Here is a 25335-nt window from a genome sequence, read left to right as displayed (position 1 = left end):
TTCATTTATTTGTTTGAGAGAGAGAGAGAGAAACAGCATGAGAGGGGATAGGGTCAGAGGGAGAAGCAGAATCCCTGCCGAGCAGGGAGCCCGAAGCGGGACTCGATCCCGGGACTCCAGGATCATGACCTGAGCCGAAGGCAGTCGCTTAACCAACTGAGCCACCCAGGCGCCCTAGTGTCCGACTTTTGATTTTGGCTCAGGTCATGATTTCAGGGTCTTGAGATTAAGCCCCATGTCAGGCTCTGTGATCAGCTGGGAGTCTGCTTGAGATTCTGTCTTTCCCTTTCCCTCTGCCTCCTCCCTGCTCCTGCGTGCGCACTCTCTCTCCAGTAAATAAATAAATAAATAAATAAATAAATAAATAAATAAATAAATAACCGATCTTTAAAAATAAAAAAAGAATTACCCATTCTGAAAAACAGAAAAAGAAAAAGCCCCAGGAACCTGCAAATATAACAAAAGATCTAACATTTGTGACATTAGAGTCCCAGAGATAGGAGAAAGAAGGGGAACTAAAAAACAAACAAACAAACAAACAAACAAAAAACCTTAGGGGGCGCCTGGGTGGCTCAGTCTGTTGAGCGGCTGCCTTCGGCTCGGGTCGTGATCCCAGAGTCCTGGGATCAAGCCCCACATCGGGCTCCCTGCTCAGTGGAGAGCCTGCTTCTCCCTCTCCCCCTGCCTACTTGTGCTTTCTCTCTCTCTCTCTGTCAAATAAATAAATAAAATCTAAAACAAAAACAAAAACAAAAACCTTAGAACAATAATGGTTAAAACATTTCAAGTTTGGCTGGGGTGCCTGGGTGGCTCAGTCGTTAAGCGTCTGCCTTCGGCTCAGGTCATGATCTCAGGGTCCTGGGATCGAGCCCCACATCGGGCTCCCTGCTCGGCGGGAAGACTGCTTCTCCCTCTCCCACTCCCCCTGCTTGTGTTCCCTCTCTCGCTGTGCCTCTCTCTATCAAATAAATAAATAAAATCTAAAAAAAAAAAAAAAATTCAAGTTTGGCAAAAGATATCAAGAAAGAGACTCAAGAAGTTGAATAAACCAGATACCCAAAGAAATCTAAACCAAGACACATCATCATCAAACCTCTGAAAACTAAAGACACAGAAGAAAATCTTGAAAGCAGTGAGAAAGAAATGACACCTAGAGAGGGAAAAGCAACATGTGAGTGACTGTGATTTCAGGTCAGAAAACATGGAAGCAAGATGGAAGAGGCACACCGGTTTTCAACTGGAAAAAAACTGAAAACCCAGAATTCTATAGGCAGTGAAAACATCCTTTGGGAATGCAGGGGAGATCAAGACAGTCTCCAATGAAGGAAAACACTGAGAATCGGACTACAGCAGATCAACCCCGAAGGAATCCTAAACAAAGTCCTTGAAACAGAAAAATGACAGTAGAAGAGAACTGTGAAAATCTGGAATGAAGAAAGAACTATGGAAGGTGTTAAAGCATGGATAAATACAATGCATTTTCCTTTTCATTTTGAGTTTTCTAAGTTATATTTGATGGCTGAAGCAAAAATGGTAAAGCTGTCTAATGTGTTCTAAATATATAGGAAATCATTAAGACTATATTTTATTTTCTAATTTTTTAAAAAGATTTTATTCATCTGTTTATTTTGGAGAGAGAGAGCAAGGTTGGTGGGGGGGCAAAGGGAGAAGGACAAGTAGAATCTGTGCTGAGCCTAGAGCCTGTTGTGGGGCTGGGTCTCATGACCCTGAGATGAGATCATCACCCGAGCTGAAACCAGGAGTTGGATGCTTAACTGACTGAGCCACCCAGGCACCCCAAGATATTTATATTTTAAATAAATGAGGATAGGGGTATAAAGGGAGGTGAATTTTCTGTGCCTCACTCAAACTGATAAGATATTGATGCCAGTAGTCTGTGATGAATTATGTATGTATAATGTAATATCCAGAGCAACCACTTAAAAAGCTATACATAGAGATACACTAAAAAAATGCCAGGGATAACTCAAAATGAGATCCTAAAAATAGTTCAAGGAACCCATAGCAAGTTGGGGAAAATGAAGCAGAACAGACAAAAAATGTGTAAAATTACAGGCTTACGTCATAGCACATCAATAAAGTCATGAATATAAATAATCTAAATACACTAATTAAAAGACAGACATTGGCAGAGTGGATTTTAAAACTTGGCCTGACCATATGCTGCTAGGTTTCTATGAGATATTTCTATGATAAGATGTTTCTAGGAGAAACTCACATCAAATAGAATGATGTACACAGGTTGAAGTGAAAGGATGAAAAAAGATATCTATCTATCTATATCTATGTCTATGGAGATGTAGATATGTAGATAGAGACATAGATATAGATAGATATATTTAAATTTTAGGTAATTAACATACAGTGCAAAATTGGTTTCTGGAGTAGAATTCAGTGACTCATCACTTACATATAACACCCAGTGCTCATCAGAAGTGCTGTCCTTAATACCCATCACCCATCTAGCCAATCCCCTACCCACCTCCCTCCACCAACCCTCAGTTTGTTCTGTGTCATTAAAAGTCTCTTATGGCGGGGGGAAGGAAAGATGGCGGAGGAGTAGGGGACCCTATTTCAACTGGTCCCCGGAATTGAGCTGGATATCTAACAGACCACTCTGAGCACCCATGAAACCAGCCTGAGATGTAAGAAGATCTGGATCTCTACAAACAGAATATCGCAGGCGTTGGTTTTGAGGTACAAAGCGGGGAGCCGTGATTCCACGGGCAGATATCGGAGGATAAACGGCAGCGGGAGGGTGCCTGGCCGTGGGGATCCTACACCGCTGGTGAGCGACAGCTGGAGACAAGGCACAGACTCGCAGACTGGTAGCTGCGGGGAAGGGACTTTAGAGCAGGCCTTGGGGCGGAAAACTGGAGCTGCGGGGTCACGCGGGTGAACTGGGAGCGGCTGGCAGTTTTAGAAGCACAAAGGGCAGAGACGTGCCCTGACCTGGAAGCAGGACTGGGGGCACTGCGGAGGGGTGCACAACCCAGGACGATGCAGTTTATAGCAGCATGGACAGAAACGGAGATGGTGTGGCCTGGAGAGCTCACTGAAGAACAGACTGTGGTCTCTCTGCTCTGAGGCAGAGGGTTGGAAACGGTCTCTTCTGCTCTGACTCATGGAAGAGACGTGGAAAGCCACCAGGGAAAGCCGCCGGAGAACAAAAGCCCCCAAAACTGATTCCTGCTGAGCCCATCCCCCACCACAGGGGTGCAGGGCAACTCCGCCCCAACAGGGTTGCCTGAGTAACAGCGTGGCAGGCCCCTTCCCCAGAAGACAGGCTGGGAAAACAAGAGGCCAGCAGCCCTAAGGTCCCAAGAAAACAGGTGCATCTTGCTTGGGTTCTGGTCAATAATTTGGACTCTATACATTCCCTCAAACACCCATCAACAGAATGACTAGGAGGAGGAACCCCCAAAATAGAAAAGACTCAGAGATCATGACTTATGCTGCAGATTTACAAATGGATGCAGATATAACCAAGATATCGGAGGTGGAATTCAGGCTAGCAATTGTGAAGACAATGGCTAGAATGGAGAAATCAATTAATGGCAACATAGAGTCTCTAAGGGCAGAAATGAAAGCTGAATTGGCAGAACTTAAAAATGCTATCAATGAGATCCAATCCAATCTAGATAATCTAACAGCTAGGGTAACTGAGGCAGAAGAGAGAATAAGCGACCTGGAAGACAATATAATAGATAAAAAGGGGAAAGAGGAGGCCAGGGAAAAAAAACTCAGAATCCATGAAAATAGAATCAGAGAAATAAGTGACACCATGAAGCATTCCAATGTCAGAATAATTGGAATCCCGGAGCGAGTGGAGAGAGAGAGGACTAGAAGATGTATTTGAGCAAATCGTAGCTGAGAACTTCCCTAATCTGGGGAATGAAACAAACATTCACGTCCTAGAGGCAGAGAGAACCCCTCCCAAGATCAAGGAAAACAGGCCAACACCCCAGCATGTAATAGTAAAACTTGCAAATCTTAGAACCAAGGAAACCATCTTAAGGGCAGTTGGGGGAAGAGATTCCTTACGTACAGAGGGAGGAACATCAGAATAACGTCAGACCTATCCACAGAGACCTGGCAAGCCGGAAAGGCCTGGCAAGACATATTCAGCGTACTAAATGAGAAGAACATGCAGCCAAGAATACTTTATCTGGCAAGGCTTTCATTTAGAATGGATGGAGAGATGCAGAGCTTCCATGACTGGCAGAAACTGAAAGAATATGTGACCACTAAGCCAGCCCTGCAAGAAATATTAAGGGGCGTTCTATAAAAGGAGAAGGACCCCAAGAGTGATCTACAACAGAAATTTACAGGGACAATCTATAAAAACAACGTCTTCACGGGCAACGTGATGATAATTAATTCATATCTTTCAATAATCACTCTCAATGTGAATGGCCTAAATGCTCCCATAAAACGGCACAGGGTTGCAGATTGGATAAAAAGACAGGACCCCATCCATATGCTGTCTACAAGAGACTCATTTTGAACCTAAAGATACATCCAGACTGAAAGTGAAGGGGTGAAGATCCATCTTCCCTGCCAGCGGACCTCAAAAGAAAGTTGGGGTAACAATTCTTATATCAGACAAATTAGATTTTAAACTAAAGTCTGTAATTAGAGACACAGAAGGACACTATATCATTCTTAAAGGGTCTATCCAACAAGAAGATCTAACAATTGTAAATATCTATGCCCCCAACATGGGAGCAGCCATCTGTATAAGCCAACTGTTAACCAAAATAAAGAGTCATATTGATAACAATACGTTAATTGTAGGAGACCTCAATACTCCACTCTCAGCAATGGACAGATCATCTAAGCAGAAAATCAACAAGGAAACAAGAGCTTTGAATGATACACTGGACCAGATGGACCTCATAGATATTTACAGAACATTCCACCCTAAAACAACAGAATACTCATTCTTCTCGAGCTCACGTGGAACTTTGTCCAGAATAGACCACATACTGGGTCACAAATCAGGTCTCAACCGATACCAAAAGATTGAGATTATTCCCTGCATATTCTCAGACCACAATGCTCTAAAAGTGGAACTCAATCACAAGAAAAAATTTGGCAGAAATTCAAACACTTGGAAGGTAAGACCACTCTGCTCAAGAATGTTTGGGTCAACCAGGAAATCAAAGAAGAACTTAAACAATTCATGCAAATCAATGAGAATGAAAACACATTGGTCCAAAACCTATGGGATACTGCAAAGGCGGTCCTAAGAGGGAGATACATAGCCATCCAAGCCTCACTCAAAAAAATAGAAAAATCCCAAATTCACCAACTAACTCTACACCTTAAAGAACTAGAGAAAAAGCAACAAATGATACCTAAGCCACGCATTAGAAGAGAAATAATTAAAATTAGAGCAGAAATCAATGAATGAGAAACCAGAAACACAGTAGATCAGATCAACAAAACTAGAAGCTGGTTCTTTGAAAGAATTATTAAAATCGATAAACCACTGGCCAGACCTATCCAAAAGAAAAGAGAAAGGACCCAAATTAATAAACTTATGAATGAAAGGGGAGAGATCACGACTAACACCAAGGAAATAGAAACAATTATTAGAAATTATTATCAACAACTATATGCCAACAAACTGAGCAACCTGGATGAAATGGAGGCCTTCCTGGAAACCTAAAGCTGCCAAGCCTGAGACAGGAAGAAATTGACAACCTGAATAGGCCAATAACCAGTAACGAGATTGAAGCAGTGATCAAAAACCTCCCAAAAAACGGGAGTCCAGGGCCTGATGGATTCCCTGGGGAATTCTACCAAACATTCAAAGAAGAAATAATACCTATCCTACTGAAGCTGTTTCAAAAAATAGAAAGCAAAGGAAAACTTCCAAACTCATTCTACGAGGCCAGCATTACCTTAATCCCCAAACCAGGCAAAGACCCCATCCAAAAGGAGAATTTCAGACCGATATCCCTGATGAATATGGATTCCAAAATCCTCAACAAAATCCTAGCTAATAGAATCCAACAATACATTAAAAGGATCATCCACCACGACCAAGTGGGATTTATCCCCAGGATGCAAGGGTGTTTCAGCATTCGCAAATCAATCAATGTGATAGAACACATTAATAAAAGGAGGGAGAAGAACCATATGGTCCTCTCAATTGATGCAAAAAAGCATTTGACAAAATACAACATCCTTTCCTGATTAAAACTCTCCAGAATATAGGGATAGAGGGAACATTCCTCAAGTTCATAAAATCCATCTATGAAAAACCCACAGCGAATATCATCCTCAATGGGGAAAAGCTGAGAGCCTTTCCCTTAAGATCAGGAACATGTCAAGGATGCCCACTCTTGCCACTGCTGTTCAACATAGTACTAGAAGTCCTAGGAACAGCAATCAGACAACAAAAAGAAATAAAAGGTATTCAAATTGGCAAAGAAGAAGTCAAACTCTCTCTTTTTGCAGACGACATGATACTTTATGTGGAAAACCCAAAAGACTCCACTCCCAAATTACTAGAACTCATCTAGCAATTCAGTAATGTGGCAGGATACAAAATCAATGCACAGAAATCGTTTGCTTTCTTATACACTAACAACGCAACTGTAGAAAGAGAAATTAGAGAAATGATTCTATTTACAATAGCACCAAAAACCGTAAGATACCTCGGAATAAACCTAACCAAAGAGGTAGAGAGTCTATACTCTAGGAAGTACAGAACACTCATGAAAGAAATTGAAGATGACACAAAAAGATGGAAAAATATTCCATGCTCATGGATCGGAAGAATAAACATTGTTAAAATGTCTATGCTACCCAGAGCTATCTATACCTTCAATGCCATCCCGTTCAAAATTCCAATGACATTTTTCAAAGTGCTGGAACAAACAATCCTAAAATTTGTATGGAATCAGAAAAGACCCTGAATCGCCAAGGACTGTTGAAAAAGAAAAACAAAGCTGGGGGCATCACATTGCCCAATTTCAAGCTATATTATAAAGCTGTGATCACCAAGACAGCATGGTACTGGCACAAAAACAGACATACAGACCAATGGAACAGAATAGAGAAGCCAGATATGGACCCTCAACTGTATGGTCAAATAATCTTTGACAAAGCAGGAAAAAACATGCAATGGAAAAAAGACAGTCTCTTCAACAAATGGTGCTGGGAAAATTGGACAGCCACATGCAGAAGAATGAAACTCGACCATTCTCTAACACCATTCACAAAGATAAACTCAAAGGGGATGAAAGACCTCAATGTGAGACAGGAATCCATCAAAATTCTAGAAAAGAACATAGGCTGTAACCTCTTTGACATCGCCCACAGCAACTTCTTTCAAGATACATCTCCAAAAGCTAGTGAAACAAAAGCAAAAATGAACTTTTGGGACTTCATCAAGATAAAAAGCTTCTGCACAGCAAAGGAAACAGTCAACAAAACAAAGAGGCAACCGACAGCATGGGAGAAGATATTTGCAAATGACACTACAGATAAAGGGCTGGTATCCAAGATCTATAAAGATCTTTTCAAACTCAACACCCAAAAAACAAATAATCAAGTCAAAAAGTGGGCAGAAGTTATGAAAAGACACTTCTCTGAAGAAGACATACAAATGGCTAACAGACACATGAAAAAATGTTCATCATCATTAGCCATCAGGGAAATCCAAATCAAAACCACACTGATATACCACCTTACAGCAGTCAGAATGGCAAAAATGGACAGGGAAAGAAACAAGAAATGTTGGAGAGGTTGTGGAGAAAGGGGAAACCTCTTACACTGTTGGTGGGAATGCAAGTTGGTACAGCCACTTTGGAAAACAGTGTGGAGGGTCCTCAAAAATTTAAAAATAGAGCTACCCTATGACCCAGCAATTGCATTTCTGGGTATTTACCCCAAAGACTCAGATGTAGTGAAGAGAAGGGCCATATGCACCCCAATGTTCATAGCAGCAATGTCCATATTAGCCAAACTGTGGAAAGAGCCGAGATGCCCTTCAACAGATGAATGGATAAAGAAGATGTGGTCCATATATACAATGGAATATTACTCAGCCATCAAAAAGGATGAATACCCAACTTTTACATCGACATGGATGGGACTGGAGGAGATTTTGCTAAGTGAAATAAGTCAAGCAGAGAAAGTCAATTATCATATGGTTTCACTTATTTGTAGAACATAAGGAATAGCATGGAGGACATTAGGAGAAGGAAGGGAAAAATGACGGAGGGGGAATTGGAGGGAGAAATGAACCATGAGAGACTATGGACTCTGAGAGACAAACAGGGTTCTATAGGGGAGGGGGGAGGGGGGATTGATTAGCCCGGTGATGGGTATTAAGGAGGGCACACACTGCATGGAACACTGGGTGTTATACAAAAACAATGGATTGTGGATCAGCACATCAAAAACCAATGTTGTGTTGTATGGTGACTAACATAACATAATAAAATTAAAAAAAAAAAAGTCTCTTTGGCTTGTTTCACTCTCCTTTTTTTCTTTTCTCCCTTCCCATATGTTCATCTGTCTTTCTTAAATTCCACATATGAGTGATACCATATGGTACTGACTTATTTCACTTAGCATAATATACCCTAGCTCCATCCATGTCATTGCAAAAGACAAGACTTCATTCTTTTTTATGGCTGAGTGAATTACATTGTACATATATACCACATCTTCTTTATCCACTCATCAGTTGGTGGACATTTGAGCTGTCTCCATAGTCTGGCTAATGTTGATAATGCTGCTATAAACATCTGGGTGTATGTATCCCTTGAAATCTGTGAAAAAAGATATATTACAAAAAATTAAAATAAGTGTATATCAGAACAAAGAGATTATCCGAAGCGGACAGGAACATTATACAGTGATAAAAGAGCAACTCACCAAGAAGACAGATGTACATGTACTAAATAATAGAGCTGAAAAATATGTGAAGTCTGCACACTTAGGACTAAAAGAAGAAATAAATACACAATTATAGTTGGAGACTTCAACACCCCTCTGTCAAGAATTGATATAATAGCTAGACAAAAGTCAGCAAGATTATAGGAAAACACAACCCTATCACTACCTAACAGGATCTTTGGATATTTGTAGAACACTCCACCCAAGAACATAATACATTTTTTTTTTCCCGAAGTTCCCATGAAACATTCTCAATGATGGACTATATCCTGAGCCATAAAACAACCTAAACAGATTTAAAAGCATTGGATTTTTTTCATACAGAATCTTTTTTCTGACCACAATGGAGTTCAACTTAGAAATCAATAAAAGAAAGATAACAGGACAATTTCCCAATACTAGGGAACTTAAGAGCACAATTTTAAATAACTCATGGTGGAAGTCTCAGAGGAAATTTAAAAATACATTGAACTGAAAGAAAATGAAAATATCACAGGTTAAAATTTGTGGGAACAGCTAAAGCCGTGCTGAGAGGATAATTTATGACAATAAATATTTACATTTAAAGAGAAAAACAAATCAGTAATCTAAGCTTCCATCACAAGCATTTAGAAAAAGAAGAGTAAAATAAACCCAAAGCAAGTAGAAGGAAGGCAATAATATTGGTAAAAGCAGAAATCAATGAAACTGAAAACAGGACAATTGGGGAAAAAAGGAATCTAAAAACTGGTCATTTAAAAATATCAATAAAATCTACAAACTGCTGAAAAGGCTAACAGAAAGAGAGAAGCCACAAATTACCAATATCAGGAATGAAATGAGGTATCACTACAGACCCTGCAGACATCAAAAGGATCAGATGGGAATGTATGCATGCATATATTGTATGATTTCATTTATGTAACAGTCTTGAAATGACAATACAGAAATGGACAACAGATTAGAGATTCACAGGAGTAAGGGATGAGGAGCAGGCAGGAGGGTAGTGGATGTGATTATAAAGGGGTAGCAGAATGATCCTTCAGGTGATGAAATTGTTCTGTTTTGACTATCAGTGTTGGGGTTCTGACTGTGATATTTTACTGCTGTTTTGTAAGATGTTACCATTCCCAGGGGGAATTGGGTAAAGGGTATATGGTATCTCTTTGATTATACCTTATAGCATATGCATGTAGTTATCATAAAATAAAAGTTAAACAAGAATCTCACGTAAAAAACTCTAAAAAGCAAACTTAAAATTGCTTCCTCTGAGGAAATTATGAAACAGCAACATTCTTTTCTTCATTCATAAATGTAGTATTTTTGTGTCTAAAGCTAAAACAAATGGAGGATAGTTTCTCGAAGTTTATTTAATTGAACCATTAATGTTACTAAAACCATAGCTATCCATTATATTTTCTATTTGGATTTTTCTTCATCTTTGCTGTATATCCTTCTCAAAAGGTATTCTTTAAAATGCTCCATGAAGGGCGCCTGGGTGGCTCAGTCGTTAAGCATCTGCCTTCGGCTCAGGTCATGATCCCAGGGTCCTGGGATTGAGTCCCACATTGGGCTCCCTGCTCGGCAGGAAGCCTGCTTCTCCTTCTCCCCCTCCCCCTGCTTGTGTTCCTGTTCTCGCTCTCTCTCTCTGTCAAATAAATAAATAAAATCTTAAAAAAATAAATAAAATAAAATACCCCATGAAGTTTAGAAATTAGCAAGAAAAAAATGGAAATCTAGGAGAAGCATAATAAAATATTTTTAAAATAATATTTAGATTTTAGTTGATGTAAGAACACTAAGCATGCAAGGGTCTAAGATACTCTGGAATTGAGAAAAAGGAAGCAAATTATGTGACTGTTTTGCAGCAAGCTAAGCTTTGAATAGTTTTATTTTTTGGTATTCGTTGTATTGAGTGATAATGATTTTTCATATGTTGGGCATCAATTTATGAATACTCAAAGGTTTGAACTCAATACTCAAAAATATGATTTTTTTGCTGTCATTCCTGAATTCACTGTTCTTTTTCTCTTGTACTCTTTGTTTTTCCAAACTTTCAGATCAATATGCTTCTCAATTTTAAGGATGACAAAAGTGAATGTCCATGTCCTGAAGAAATCCGGGACCAACTCTTAGATTTTCATGAAGATTTGATGACACATTGTGGTAAAGTCTTCTTGACTTAACTCTTATTAAATGTGTTATATATTTATTTATTTACTTGTTTATTTATTGAGAAATAATTGTATTAAGAAATAATTGACATATACCACTGTATAAGTTTAGGATGTACTTTGTGATTGTTTTATTTACCTACATTTTGAAATGATTACCATAATAGGTTTGGCTAACATCCATCTTCTTATATAGATGCAATAAAAAGAAAAGAAAGAACAAATAAAGGCAAATTTGTTTTTCCTTATGACAAATACTCTTAGGATTTACCCTCTGAAAAAGAACTTTCCTGTATATTGTATAGCAGTGTTAGCTACACTCATCATGCTGTGTGTTGCATCCCTAGTACTTATTTAAAGTTTGTAACTTTTGACCACTTTCCTTGAATTCCTCTCTCCCTACTCCCCACTTCTAATAACAAGTATGATCTCTTTTTCTCTGAGTTTCTTGTTTTTAGTTTCCACATATAAGTGAGATCACACGGTATTTCTCTTTTCTCTGTCTGACTTCTCTTAGCATAATGCCTTCAAGTTCTGCCCATGTTGTCACAGATGGTTGGATTTCCTTGTTTTTTGGCTAAATAATATTCCATTGTATATATATACCACAACTTCTTTATCCATTCATTTGTCGATGGACACTTAAGTTGTTTCCATATCTTGGCTATCGTAAATAATGCTGCTGTGAACATGGCGGTGCGGATACTTTTTTCAAGTAAGTGTTTTCATTTCCTTTGGATATATTCCCAGAAGTGAATTACTGGATCATATGGTAATTCTATTTTTAAATTTTTTTTTAGATTTTATTTATTTATTTGACAGAGAGAGACACTGAGAGAGGGAATACAAGCAGGGGGAGTGGGAGAGGGAGAAGCAGGTTCCCCGCTGAGCAGGGAGCCTGATGCGGTGCTCGATCCCAGGATCCTGGGATCATGACCTGAGCCGAAGGCAGACACTTAACAACTGAGCCACCCCAGCACCTCTATTTTTAAAATTTTTTGAGGATCCTCTATACTGTTTTGTTTGTTTTTTGCTTTTGAGTTATAGGAGCCCTTTATATGTTTTGGATATTAATTCCTTATCAGATATATAGCTTACATACATTTTTTTCCCATTCTGTAGCTTGTCTTTTCATTTTGTTAGTGGTTTCTTTTGGTTTTTATGGAAACTGTTTAGTTTGATGTAGTCCCATACGTTTATTTTTGCTATTGTTACTTGTAGTTTAGGTGTCATAGCCAAAAAATTATTACCAAAATCCATATCAAGGAGCTTTATTTTTACATTTTTTTCTAGGAGTTTCATGACATCAGGTCATACATTTAAGTCTTTCCTCTATTTCTAGTTAATTTTTATGAGTGGTTAAGATATGGTCCAGTTTCATTCTTTTAAATGTGAATATCCAATTATCCCAGCCCTGTTTATTGAAGACTATCTTTTTTCCGTTGGGTATTCTTGGCTCCCTTGTCAACTCTTAGTAGACCATACATGCTTGGGTTTATTTCTGGGCTCTCAATTCTTTTCCATTTATTTCTTTGTCCATTTTTATGTCAGTACCATGCTGTTTGATGACTATAGCTTTAATAGCTTAGCTTGAAACCAGGAAGTGTGATACTTCTTGCTTTATTCTTCTTTCTCAGGATTTCTTTGGCTATTAGGGAGATTTTGTGATTTCATATAAATTTGGGGAAGGTTTTTTTCCTACTTCTATAAAAAATGCCATTGGAATCTTGATAGGGATTGCATTGAATCTATAGATAGCTTTTGATAATATTACCATTTTAAGATGCCTTTCCATGTATTTGTATCCTCTTCTTTTCTTTTCACCAATCTTTTGTAATTTTTAAGATAGAGATCTCTCACCTCCTTCATTAAACTTATTCCTAAGAATTTTATTTTTCTTGATGCTATTGTAAATGAGATTGATTTCTTAATTTCTTTTTCAGAAATTTCATTTTAGTTTATTAAAACACTTTATATTGTTGTATGTTAATTTCATGTCTTGCAAGTTTATTGGATTCATTGATTAGGTTTCACAGTTTTTTGGTTGAGTCTTTAGGATTTTCTATGTATAAAATCATGTTGCCTGCAGATAGAGACCATTTTACTTCTAGTGCCTAGTGAGATGATCATATGGTGATCATATGATTCTTTTCATTCATTCTGTTATTGTGGTGTGTCACATTGATTGTCTTGCATATGTTGGACCATCCTAGCATCCCAGTGATAAATCTCGCTTGATCATGATAAATGATCCTTTTAATATGCTGTTGAATTCAGTTTGCTGGTATTTTATTGAGAAAATTTGCATCTGTGTTCATCAGGTATAGTGGCCTGTGATTTTCTTTTCTGGTAGTGTCCTTTTGCATTTTTGGTATCAGGATAATGCTGTCCTAGTAAGGTGATTTTGAGAGTGTTTCCTCCTCTTTCGTTTTTTTTGGAAGAGTTTGAGAAGAACTGGTGTAATTCTTTAAATGTTTAGTAAAATTCACCAGTAAAGCTTTGCTTCATTGTGAGGTTTTGATTACTGATGTACTCTCCTTACGATTAATGGGCCTATTCAGATTTTCCATTTCTTCCTTGGTAAGTTGTATGTTTCTAAGAATGTTTCCATTTCTTCTAGCTTGTCCACTTGGTTCACTGATAATGTTCATAGTACTGTTTTACAGGTCTTTGAATTTCTGGGGTATCTTTTTAATTTTTTCACTTATAATGTCTCCTTTTTCATTTATAATGTTGATTTGAGTGCTGTCTTTATTCCCTTTGGCTAGGCTAGCTAAGGGTTTGTCAATTTTATTTTTTATTTTTTTCAGGGACTTAACTTAGTTTGGTTAATCTTTTCTATGGTTTTTTGATTTCTATTTCAATAATTTCTGCTCTAATCTTTCTTCTACTACCTTCAGGCTCTGTTCTTCTTTTTCTAGTTCCTTAAGGTGTAGAGTTAGGTCATTTATTTGAGATCTTTCTTCTTCATGTAGGCATTTATTGCTATGAACTTCCCTCTTAGAAGTGCTTTAGCTGCACCCATTAATTCTGGTATGTTGTATTTCCAGTTTTGTTTGTCTCAATAAATTCTTTCTTTTATTTCCCCTTAAATTTCTTCTTGGATTCATTGGTTGTTAAAGAGAGTGTTGTTTAATTTCTCTGTGTTCATGAATTTTCCAGTTTTCCCCCTTGTCATTGATTTCTAGTTTCACGCCATTGTGGTCAGAGATTACTGGTATAATTTCAACCCTCTTGAATTTGCTAAGAGTTGTTTTATGGCTTAACACATATTCTATCCTAGAAAATGTTCCATGTGCACTTGAGAAGAATGTCTATTCTGCTGTCGCTTGATAGAATATTTTTGTATATGTCTGTTAGGTCCATTTGGTCTACAATGTTGTTAAAATCCACTCTTTCCTTATTGATTCTCTCCTGTATGATCTATCCATTGTTAAGAATGGGATACAAAAGTCCCCCAATTATTACTGTATTACTCCTTATTTCCCCTTTTAGTTTTTTTAGTTTTTGCTTTATATGTTTAGGTACTCTAGTATTGGGTGTAAAAATATTTATAATTATTATATCTTCTTGATATATTGACCCCTTTATCATTATATACTGACCTTCTTTGTCTCTTTTTGGCATATTTAAAGTCTATTTTGTCTGATGTAAGTATAGCTTCCCCTGTTTTCTTGTTGTTTTGTTTTGTTTGATTACCACTTGCTTGACATGACATTTTTCATCTCTTTGCTTAGTCTTTTTGTGTCTTTAAGGCTAATGTGAATCTCTTAGGGGCAGCATATGGTTAGATCTTGTTTTTTTATTCAACCATTCTGTGTCTTTTGGTTGGAGAATTCTATCCATTTATACTTAAAGTAATTGATAGGTAAGGACTTACTATTGCTATTTTGTTAATTTTTTTGTTTTATTTTGTAGATCTGTTTTTCCTTGTTTCATATCCTTCTGTATTTCATGTATGTATGTGTTGATATATTTGTTATGAGTATGCTTTGACTTCTTTATTGTGTTCTTTTGTATAATTACTACAAGATTTTCCCTGTGGTTACCGTAAGGTTTACATACAATATCTTCAAGTTATAACAACCTATTTTAATTCATTAAAAAAAAAAAAAATTTAAACTAGAGTTGTGAGTTATGCACCACTATTACCATATTGCAGAATCTAACTTTGATTATATGTTTATCATTACCAATGAGATTTATACTACTTTTTTGTGTTTTTACAATGTTAATTATTATTCTTTGACTTCCATTCAAAGAACTTCCTCTAGCATTCCTTGTAAGACAGATCTGGTAGTAATGACCTTTGAGGAAGCTTTTGTTTGTTGGGGAAAGTCTCTATCCCCCCTCCCTTTTCTGAAGGACAGCTTGACTGGGTATAGAATTCTTGGTGAGTAGTTACTTTCTTTCAATATTTTGAATATGTGATCCCATTCTCTCCTGTCTTGAAAAGTTTCTGATGAGAAATCTGCCAATAATCTTATGGGTGTTCCCTTTTATGTAACTTCTCTCTTTTCTCTTGCTCCTTTTCAAAATTCCTTCTTTGCCTTTGCCTTTTGACAATTTAATCATAATGTGTCTCAGTGTAGCCCTATTCGAGTTCAATACATTTTGGGTCTTTGGGGCCCCATCGACCTGCATGTCCATTTCTCTCCCCAGGTTTGGGAAGTTTTCAGCCATTATTACTTTAAATATACTTTCTGTCCCTTTTTCTTTCTTGTCACCTTCTGGAATTCCCATATCCTGAATACTGTGGGAATCTTTCCATTGTGTCCCATAAATCTTACAGGCTTTCTTCAGAGTGAATGATTTTCAGTGACCTATTCTTCAAGTTGTTGATTCTTTCTTCTGCATGGTTAAGTCTATTTTTGAAACTCTCAGTTGCATTGTTCAACTATTGTATTTTTCAACTCTAGGATTCCTCTTTGTTCATTTTAATGGTTACTAATTCCTTGTCAAACTTCTTTTTTTGTTTTGAACTGTTTTTATAATATTGTTTAGTTGTCAAATGTATATTTTTCATACACATATACTGGTACAAAAGTTAATATATATGTAAATAGGTTCATAAATATACATGATGCCTGGTAGGAGTTCATGTAAGAATATTTATTATTGCAAAAGTGGTTAACTGACCCTATGTGGAAAGTCATGACAGGTAGAGATATCAGAAAGGCTTTAAGACCAAGTAGGAGATAACCAAAATTTTATTTCTTTTCTCTCTTCTCCTCAGTGGCAGAGAATAGGAAGGGGGAATGGAGACATGTAACCAGATGCTTTGGCAGAAAGATGAATGTTAGATTGATTTAGTCTAAAGACAATTGATCACAAATAGCTGTATTTAAACCAGTTGTGGGGCACTTTTTAGTATTGCCTTAGGAAATGCAGCATGTATCTTTTGAAATTAATTAATGCCTAAGGAAATCCTTCATTAAGTTTATGTCAGTAGCCCAAATCTATTAAGGGAGCTTTCCCCTCCTTTTACTCTAAGAACTTTTAAAATGGAATTTATTTGATGTTCTGAATCTGTGGTTCTTTTCCCTTTAAGCCGTGATGTGGACAAAGTGTTCCAGTGAAAGAAAATGAACTAGCCATTTCTTAAGTGATGTGTAGCACCAGTTGCATTATTTTTATTTTATTTTAATGAAGAGAATATAAGCATCACCTTGTGTATTAATTCAGCTTATGAATAAAGAGCTACTAAACGAGTGCCAGAAAGTTGTATTATCTATTATAAATAAAGGGGCACTCTGAAATGGTAGTATTACTGCTTCAGACATAAAGCATTCCCTGAATTAGGATGCATAATTATGCCTGCTCTCTCTTCTCTCAATTTATTAAAATGCCACTGTGATTATTAGAGGCAAATGAGGAGGCTGAAAGCCTAGGAGGTTTTTTGCAGGGTAAAACTGTAGGTCTAGGCAGATAGCCCCTAAAGTCAGACATGCCTCAGGGTCAGCCTAAGGGTCAGACCAAATACCAGAATTGTTCTTGACTCCTAAGAGCACCTTTTTGCTGTCTGCACAGTTTTGTATTTTGTCTTGGCTACTAATAGCCCTGGGCCCATCGGAACAGGAGAAAAAGAGAAAGGAAGACAAAAGGCCAGTGAATGGATTTTACCCACGTGCTAGTGAGCAGGAGTGCTTAATTCAATGCTGTCAAATGTTTTGGACATGGCAGGGTTGCTTTAAGCTATGAATGGGAAAAGTTGCAAAACCAGAGCATTATTTCTCCTAAATATATTTTTTTCAAATGCATTTTTCTTTTCTTCTTTCTCTTTGCTTTTCTGTTGCTAGGAATTGAGCTGGATGAAGATGGGTCTTTGGATGGAAATAGTGACTTAACAATTAGGGGCCGCCTGCTGTCCCTTGTAGAAAAGGTGACATACCTGAAGAAGAAACAAGCTGAAAAACCAGTTGAGAGTGACTCCAAGAAATCCTGTAAGCAGTATGGAAGGGCACTGGCAAAGCGACTCTGCTGACATTTATTCGTCTTTTGAAGTAACATCAGACTAGATGAGCCAGTGAGAAAACTGAGTTGGAAGCTTCCAAGAATCAGATTCTTAAGTAGATGCCTGTGGCTGTCGGAAGTAGACAGCAGCATCAAACTTTGTTTGTAGGAAAAGATTGAGAGGTAGCAGTATTTATAAGGGTGGATGGGCTCCCTAGAGGGCTACAAATTTAAGTGTTTGATCAGACACTATCAAGAGAAAGTACAAAGGGAGTAATTTAGCTTTCCTATCTATTGTGCTATTGACTTGCAAATATTCTTGTACCAAGTTAAACTTTTCTTGAAGTTTAAGTAGTATCTGTAACTACATTTTGGTTCTGAGATATTTTCTAAACCGTTGTGCATTTCTGGTTCATTTTTATCCTACTTAACTGAAGAGTAACAGCTGATACTCTGCAAATAAGGACACTGGGCCAATGAGTCTCAGACACAACACTCATCCAGAAGGGGTTCAAGTAGTAGGTTGGTGAGATCCATCTTACTTATTACCTCACATCTCAGTCCCCGTTCATTCTATGATGCAGCACTGGTTTAGAAACAGTTTTTACGAAAGAAGAAAAATGAACTCATGAAAAATTTTAGGTGGTTTTTTTTTTTTTTTTTGGTGCTAACTTAAAATGGGAACCTTTCATCCATACAATGAACTCTAAATTTATTCTTTAGTATCACAACCAAATTTATTTGAATCAAGTCTTCTTCAAAATGAGAGTTCAAGGTTTCTTATGAACCACTTTTTGTTATTATCAGGTTTATAATTTTGACCTATTAAAAATGTCAACATGGTTTTGAGGTGTGTGGAAATATACTGGCATTTTATCTGCATTTTGGATTCGGTTAAAATTGGTAGTTTTTGTTTGTCCTTAAATAATGTGTAGATTAAAGCAGGTAAAACAGCTTCTTTTGAAAATCTGCCAGGGTTAGGAATTAGTACTTCATTATTTGTGTCTTGATCACTTCAACCCTACTTAGCTTTCATAATTTTGCTGTTTATTTCAGGAGGTTTGGAAATTCTGTTGCTTTTATGTGTACTACACTGCATGTCACATTGCAAGTAGTCTTCTATGTATAGAATAGTTTTTCGCTTTAATACAGCTTCACAATCAAAACATTTTAAGTGACAATTAAGGATCCAAATTATAGTAAAAATATAATTATATGACATCACTTTTGCAAATGGCTCAAATGAGGAGAGAGAAAAATAGATAATTCCTTGGATGCCCATGACTGACTTTATAAGGATATATGATGTCAGATCTGGGAGGAAAATAATGGAACTAAGAAAATGAGAGTAAAAGTATTAGGACAACTCCTATTGATTGCCCTATGGATTACCAACAGTAGTTTTCAAAAAGTAGGTGTAATTCTGAACAGCTTAAATTTCTTAATAAGAGGAGTTTTTAAGGAAAAGCTTGTGTATTTTTATCCTTGCATGTTCATAACTCATTTTTACTGACACATATATAAAATGTTTAAGTGAAGTTTATTTTCCTCAAAGAATATCCCTAGCCTTTTCAATTCTGGTACAAATATAGATGTTAGTTTGGGACTATGAGAGGTACAGTTGAAATGCCCAACTAATTTGTCTTCTCTTGCTATTTTCCTTTAAAAAAAAATCCATAATGATTTTGCAGCCACTCTTCAGCAGTTGATTTCTGAGACCATGGTCCGATGGGCACAAGAGTCTGTCATTGAAGACCCCGAATTGGTGAGGGCCATGTTTGTGTTGCTCCATCGACAGTATGATGGCATTGGGGGTCTGGTCCGGGCTCTGCCAAAGACCTACACTATAAATGGTGTCTCCGTGGAGGATACCATCAACTTGCTGGCATCTCTTGGTCAGATTCGTTCTCTGCTGAGTGTAAGAATGGGCAAAGAAGAAGAGAAGCTTATGATTCGTGGATTAGGGTAATTTATTTAACTATTACAACCTTTGTCTTATAAATGTCTTCTTTTTACGTGTTTATCCCAGTAGTTGCGCAGTAGGTATATTAATACAAATCCACTATTTTGATTACAGGCATGCCTCATTTTATTGTGCCTTGCTTTATTGCACTTCGCAGATAGTGTGTTTTTACAAATTGAAGGTTTGTGACTACCTTGCATTGAGCAAGTCTATTGGCACCATTTTTTTAATGGCGTTTGCTCACTTTGTGTCTCTCTGTGTCAAATGACGGCAATTCTCACAGTATTTCCAATTTGTTATTATATCATAATTGTTATGGTGACCTGTGATCAATGATTATAACTCACTGAAAGTTCAGGAGATGGTTAGCATTTTTAGTAGTAAAGTATTTTTTAATTTAGGTATATACATTGATTTTTAAAACATAATACTATTACACTCTTAATAGACTATAGTGTATTGTAAACATAACTTTTATATGTATTGGAAAACCAAAAAAATTTATTGATTTGCATTATTGCAATATTTGCTTTATTGCTGTGAGCTGGATCCAAATCTGCCATATTTGTGAGGTATTTCTGTATATGATTATTAAATGAGATTGTTGCTTTTCTAGACATGTTTTTAAGCTAAATAGAAAGTTGCTCAACAGCAAAATGTGACTAATTTTACAACTAGATGCTAAGGTGGCCATGATATGCAGCACATATTTTAGAGGTTTTTAGGATTAATTTTTCAGTAATGTACAATCATATGTAAAAATACAGATTAATAAAAACACATTAAAATCCATGCGGAGACCAACACTCACCAGCAGGAAATAATAAGGTATTTTGTCTATATCCACTGGGCCTTGAAAAAAGAATGGGGAAAACAACGCAATTCTTCTGACAATTCAACACCATAGGTGTGCTTCCTATGTGATTTTGGGGATTAACGTTTATATCTCTTATGTGGTCTAAGGATTCCCAAACTGAGAATGTAACAGCTGGCCCTGGAGGTATACTTTCTCAACTTAAGTCACCGTGAAACCTTGCAGGAAAAAACTAAATACTACCAGTGGTTAGCTTACAATCAAAATTACCAAGCACATAAGGAAAAATCCTCCATAAGCAAGGGTCTACAGATACAATAATAGTGGGGTCAGAACACCTGTTTCAAGAACTTCGGATAATACAATGCCAGAAAGAGAACATAAGTTACTATATTTAAAATGGTTAGGAATACAAAGGAATAAATCAATTCTCCAAAAATAAGATGTGGAGAGAAGTCCACGAAGATCTGAAAAAGATCCAAATAGAGTTCTAGAAATGAAAAATATAATAAATGACATTTAAAAACAGTAAATTAATTAAATTGGATAAGCTGAAGAGAAAATTAGTGAGTTGGATCATAGATCTGAGAAAATTACTTAGTACTGTAGCCCTGAGAGGTAAAGATAAGGAAATTCGAAAGAGCAGTTATGAGACCTAAGGGAGAGTATAAGAAGGTCCAGTTTACAGTAAACAGGATTTCTGGAAAAGACAGAATAGATGATTTATGGAATGGGAATATTTCAAGAGCTATTGGCTTGAGATTTTCAGAATCAGTGAAGAGCATGAATTCACAGATTATCCCAAAGCATGGGTAGCTCCACATCTTCACCTGCATAGGCTATGAAACTGCCATAAAACCAGTGATGAATAGACTATTTTCAAAGCAAGTTGAAAGAAAAGCCAGAATACTTACAAAAAAAACCCCGACAGTATATGGAATTCTCAACGGCAAAACTAGAGATCATTACTCAATGGAATACCACACTCACAAATTCTGATGGAAAATAACCATCAATTTAGAATGTGTTACTCAACTGAGAATGCCACACCATGACCTTGTGCTTCATGGAGAATTGGAGATGAGGATTTATATCCCATATTTTAAGAGTGATGGCAAAACAAAGATATTTCAGAATATTTACTTACAGTCCATTGAAAGACCTTCTAAAGGCTTCACGTTAGATAAAAGATAGTGGAATTCAGAGAGAAAGAATGGGAAGCAGAAGTTTTAGTGAGTGCATTATTGGCACATATATGCATAAATCTGGGAATCATTCATGAGCTTGCGTAGTTTGGGATTATAGAAATAGAAGAACAGTAGAAGCTTAAATTAAGCCTTATGATGTCTGCAAGAAAAAAATACTGAAACATAAGGATGTAGAAATCGAATGTAGAATGTTGAAAAGTAAGATAGAATACAAATATTCTACCAAAAAAGCTTATCTAGTTACATAAGTATTAGATAAAGAAGAGAGAATGAAAGAAAGAGAATGAAAGTAACTATTGACATGGATAAAAAAGGATGTAAAGAAACAGTAAAAAGTTTTAAGAAACCTAGAGTTGGTTCTTCAAAAAACTAATGGAATAGAATAACCACTGTTTTCTTTGATCTAAAAAATAATCCTGTGGGTAAAAAATAATAGTATAGAAAGACTCAGTTTGTATAGTATTATTTATACACATTCAGAACACAATACTATGTATTGCCCTTAGACCTATCAAGTGTTTGCCGTCATTAAAATAAGCCTGAAGGTTATATTCCAAAATTGTTATTGCACACTAAAAATAAATACACTAACAGAACAAAAGAACAGAAAAGCTTAAAAAAACAAAAGCAAATTTGGTGGTCTTTATAATTGTATGAGCGTGAATCTTTTTTTTTTTTTTTTTTGCCTATTAATACTTCAGTCTAACTGAAAAGGGCTTCACATGAGTGATCTTCATTAACCACATGAGAAAGGAAGCCTTCCAGGAAATACAGGGCACTTTCTTCTTAAATGAACATGTAACAGTAGTATGTGCTGTTAACACATAAATCACTCAGTAGTGATAAAACTCAAAATGATTATAAAACAAAAAGTTATGTTTTTGTGGTATTAGAAATATTTCTCAAAGGACACATTCAATAAATGACAACCTGCCTACCAAGTGGTAGAATTATAAATCCACTTAATTTACCTATAGTGAAAGGCAAACAAGACTTTTTCAGTACAATATTGTCCAAAGTTGGGTCATACAAAAGGATTTGAAATAACGAAAGAACTAATCCTGTGATTACAACTGCGGTTTGAAAATTGAAGGTTCTCCTACTAAATATGTTGCTGTCTTATGTGAAGGAAAAGGAGGCCTTTCTTTATTCCATTTGTTCTTGCACAAAATAGATCAGACCTATTTTAGTCCTTGGCCCCCATGTCATTTTTTTGAGTTGTGCTTTCTATAAACTCTTGTCATTAAGGCAAAACTAAACTCAATTAAAAGCGAAAAACTAAAACTAAAAAAAAGAAGAAGAGAATCATTATACAGAATTCTCCTGTTTCACTGTCTTGATATACGTGGAGTAACTAAAAGTTAGCATATGACCAAATGAAGAGGTGAGTCAACTAAGGAGATGAGATCTGCAGGGAAAGCTTGTTTTCTTGTAGGCTGTGCATTCTAAAATTTTCTTGTTAGAGCTGTGACAGGAGGTGTTTTGTAGAAAAAAAAAAAACTTCCTGTATTGATTTGATTTATGTTCAAATAAAAATCAGCAGAGTTCCTTATTTTTAATGACTACTGAGCATTAATATCCTTAGGAATACCTTTACATACATAGCATAATAACATGTAATGAAATAATGATAATATGAAACATTTTGGGTATCATCTGCTGCTGGTTTTTCAAATCAAATGTCAGCTTTAATTTGTTGTATTACTTGTACCTGGACTTGATGTGTATTCAGTTTCTCTTTGAGAATATAAATCCTTTATAAGCAGTTCTCTGGAAAGATAACACAGATGTAGTAAGAAATAACACTACTGTTATTAAACATACAAATACTGAAAGTAGTACTGAAAGTATCCTACATGAAAAGCAGATACTTGTATATCAATAATTTATATAGGAATTTTCATAGAACATGGTATAACAGTGATTCATATTTCTGCACTAAAGAAGAATGAACAGATTTGGATATACATAAAATTAGGAATGATAAGTGTCCAAAAATATATTTCATATAGATGAATGTTTACATATTTAGTACATTTCTTGTATCTGAAAAGAGTAGATAACTTGTATACTATTTTTGAGAGGCTGTCAGTATTTTTTGAGGGAAACTCAATTAGTTGTGCTTATTAACTTTTGCTTTTATTAACTTTCATCATGATTGCGCTTACTTTTCTGTTCATGCCAGTAATTATTTCCAAAATAGTTATCAGGATCTCAGATAAATTTTTACTTAAAATTTTCCTCTGCCCTCTGTGCTTCTCACCCCCCAAACCTATATTGTCCTTTCTAGGGATATCATGAATAATAAAGTTTTTTACCAGCACCCTAATCTCATGAGGGCACTTGGGATGCACGAGACAGTGATGGAGGTCATGGTGAATGTCCTTGGAGGTGGAGAGTCCAAGGTAAAGGATAACCCTTGATTATTAAAATGCCAATGAATGTAACTCCTAGAGTACATACACTGCATATTCTTAATGAGGGTTTCTTAAATCCTCTTAGGAGGACTGTTTTTTGTTTTTTTTTTAAGATTTTATTTATTTATTTATTTGAGACAGAGAGAATGAGAGAGAGAGAGCACAGGAGAGGGGGAGAGTCAGAGGGAGAAGCAGGCTCCCTGCTGAGCAGGGAGCCCAATGCGGGACTCGATCCCGGGACTCCAGGATCATGACCTGAGCCGAAAGCAGTCGCTTAACCAACTGAGCCACCCAGGCGCCCCAGGAGGACTGTTTTTTAAAGAACACCTTTTGCAAAAACAAAACAAAACACAGCAAACCTTATAGATTGAGAATTAGATATGCTACTAGTTATTTTTTCCTTTGATATTGATAACAATTTCTCTCTTACGCTGTGTAATTTGCGGCCTCCTAAACTTTTCCTATTTAGTGGTTAGTTAGAAACTTTAAATGTTAATACTTTACTGTTTTTTAAATTTTTAATTATAAAGTTATGCCCATCACATTGAAAGTCCAAAACACAAACATGTTTTTCAGACCCAGACATTCCCCTTGATTTAGATGGCAGTTGGTTCTGCTAAATTGCTGATCCAGGCCAAAATTTGAAGATGATGTCCTGGAGTATTTGTTCTAAGACTATAAAGTGAATTTTTTAAGTGATTCAAAGTTAAGATGAAGTGAAACCTTTCAAACTTTCAAACCTTCAAGACCAAGTGAATACAGTAATATAACAATTTCATATGAATCAGTATAATTTTATGATCTATGATTTATAAAATATATTGCACTATTTTTTGAAATTTTAAGATGTATTTTTCAAAATAGGGAACAGTTCATATTTCTCATGTTCAGTTCAGCAGTTAGACAGACTCAAAGATATTTATAAAATATTCTGTTAAGGAGAGACTCCAGGGATTATCTGGGGTATACTAGAACAAGATTAGGCGCTTAAGGGAGATGTATTTGATGGGGTCTAGCATGCAGGCCTTCTGGTCAGGGTGTTCATCGTAGCAGATGAATCATGTGCAAATCAGGGAAGGTGTGACTCCTAGAATCTTAAAAACAACAACAATTATGGTAGGAATGCCCTAATATGGTTTCAAGGAGGAAATAGGGTATTTTTCACAAAAGGTCTCATTGAACTTTTCCTCTCTTACCTAAATTAAGTATTATTATCCTTTTTATTCCACTTTTACAGAACTGATTCAATGAGACTAAATAGTCTCCTAAGGAAGCACAGCTCATAGTGTTAGTCAGGAATCACAACCGAGTCTGCCTGATTGCTAAATCAGGTTTATGCCACCTATAGATTTAGGGCTGTGGATTAGTTCCAGGTCACCCCCTTGAT

At 36.4% G+C, this 25335-nt stretch overlaps 1 protein-coding gene across 1 annotated transcript in view; it reads left to right on the top strand.

Moving 5' to 3' along the window:
* Nucleotides 1–25335, top strand: part of RYR2 (ryanodine receptor 2) — a 736030-nt gene that overhangs the window by 507259 nt on the left and 203436 nt on the right. The window contains exons 39-42 of the mRNA XM_064594590.1: nucleotides 10980–11085; nucleotides 17393–17536; nucleotides 19238–19511; nucleotides 23822–23936. Coding sequence (XP_064450660.1) covers nucleotides 10980–11085; nucleotides 17393–17536; nucleotides 19238–19511; nucleotides 23822–23936 — 639 coding nt within the window. The remainder of the gene's footprint in view (nucleotides 1–10979; nucleotides 11086–17392; nucleotides 17537–19237; nucleotides 19512–23821; nucleotides 23937–25335) is intronic.

Source organism: Mirounga angustirostris, unplaced genomic scaffold (assembly GCF_029215605.1).
Source record: "Mirounga angustirostris isolate CCGP_5_RB_7025 unplaced genomic scaffold, mMirAng1.0.hap1 SCAF_6, whole genome shotgun sequence".
Taxonomy (NCBI): domain Eukaryota; kingdom Metazoa; phylum Chordata; class Mammalia; order Carnivora; family Phocidae; genus Mirounga; species Mirounga angustirostris.
Note: the sequence above shows the minus strand (reverse complement) of the source record. Positions and strands in the feature narration are given on the sequence as shown.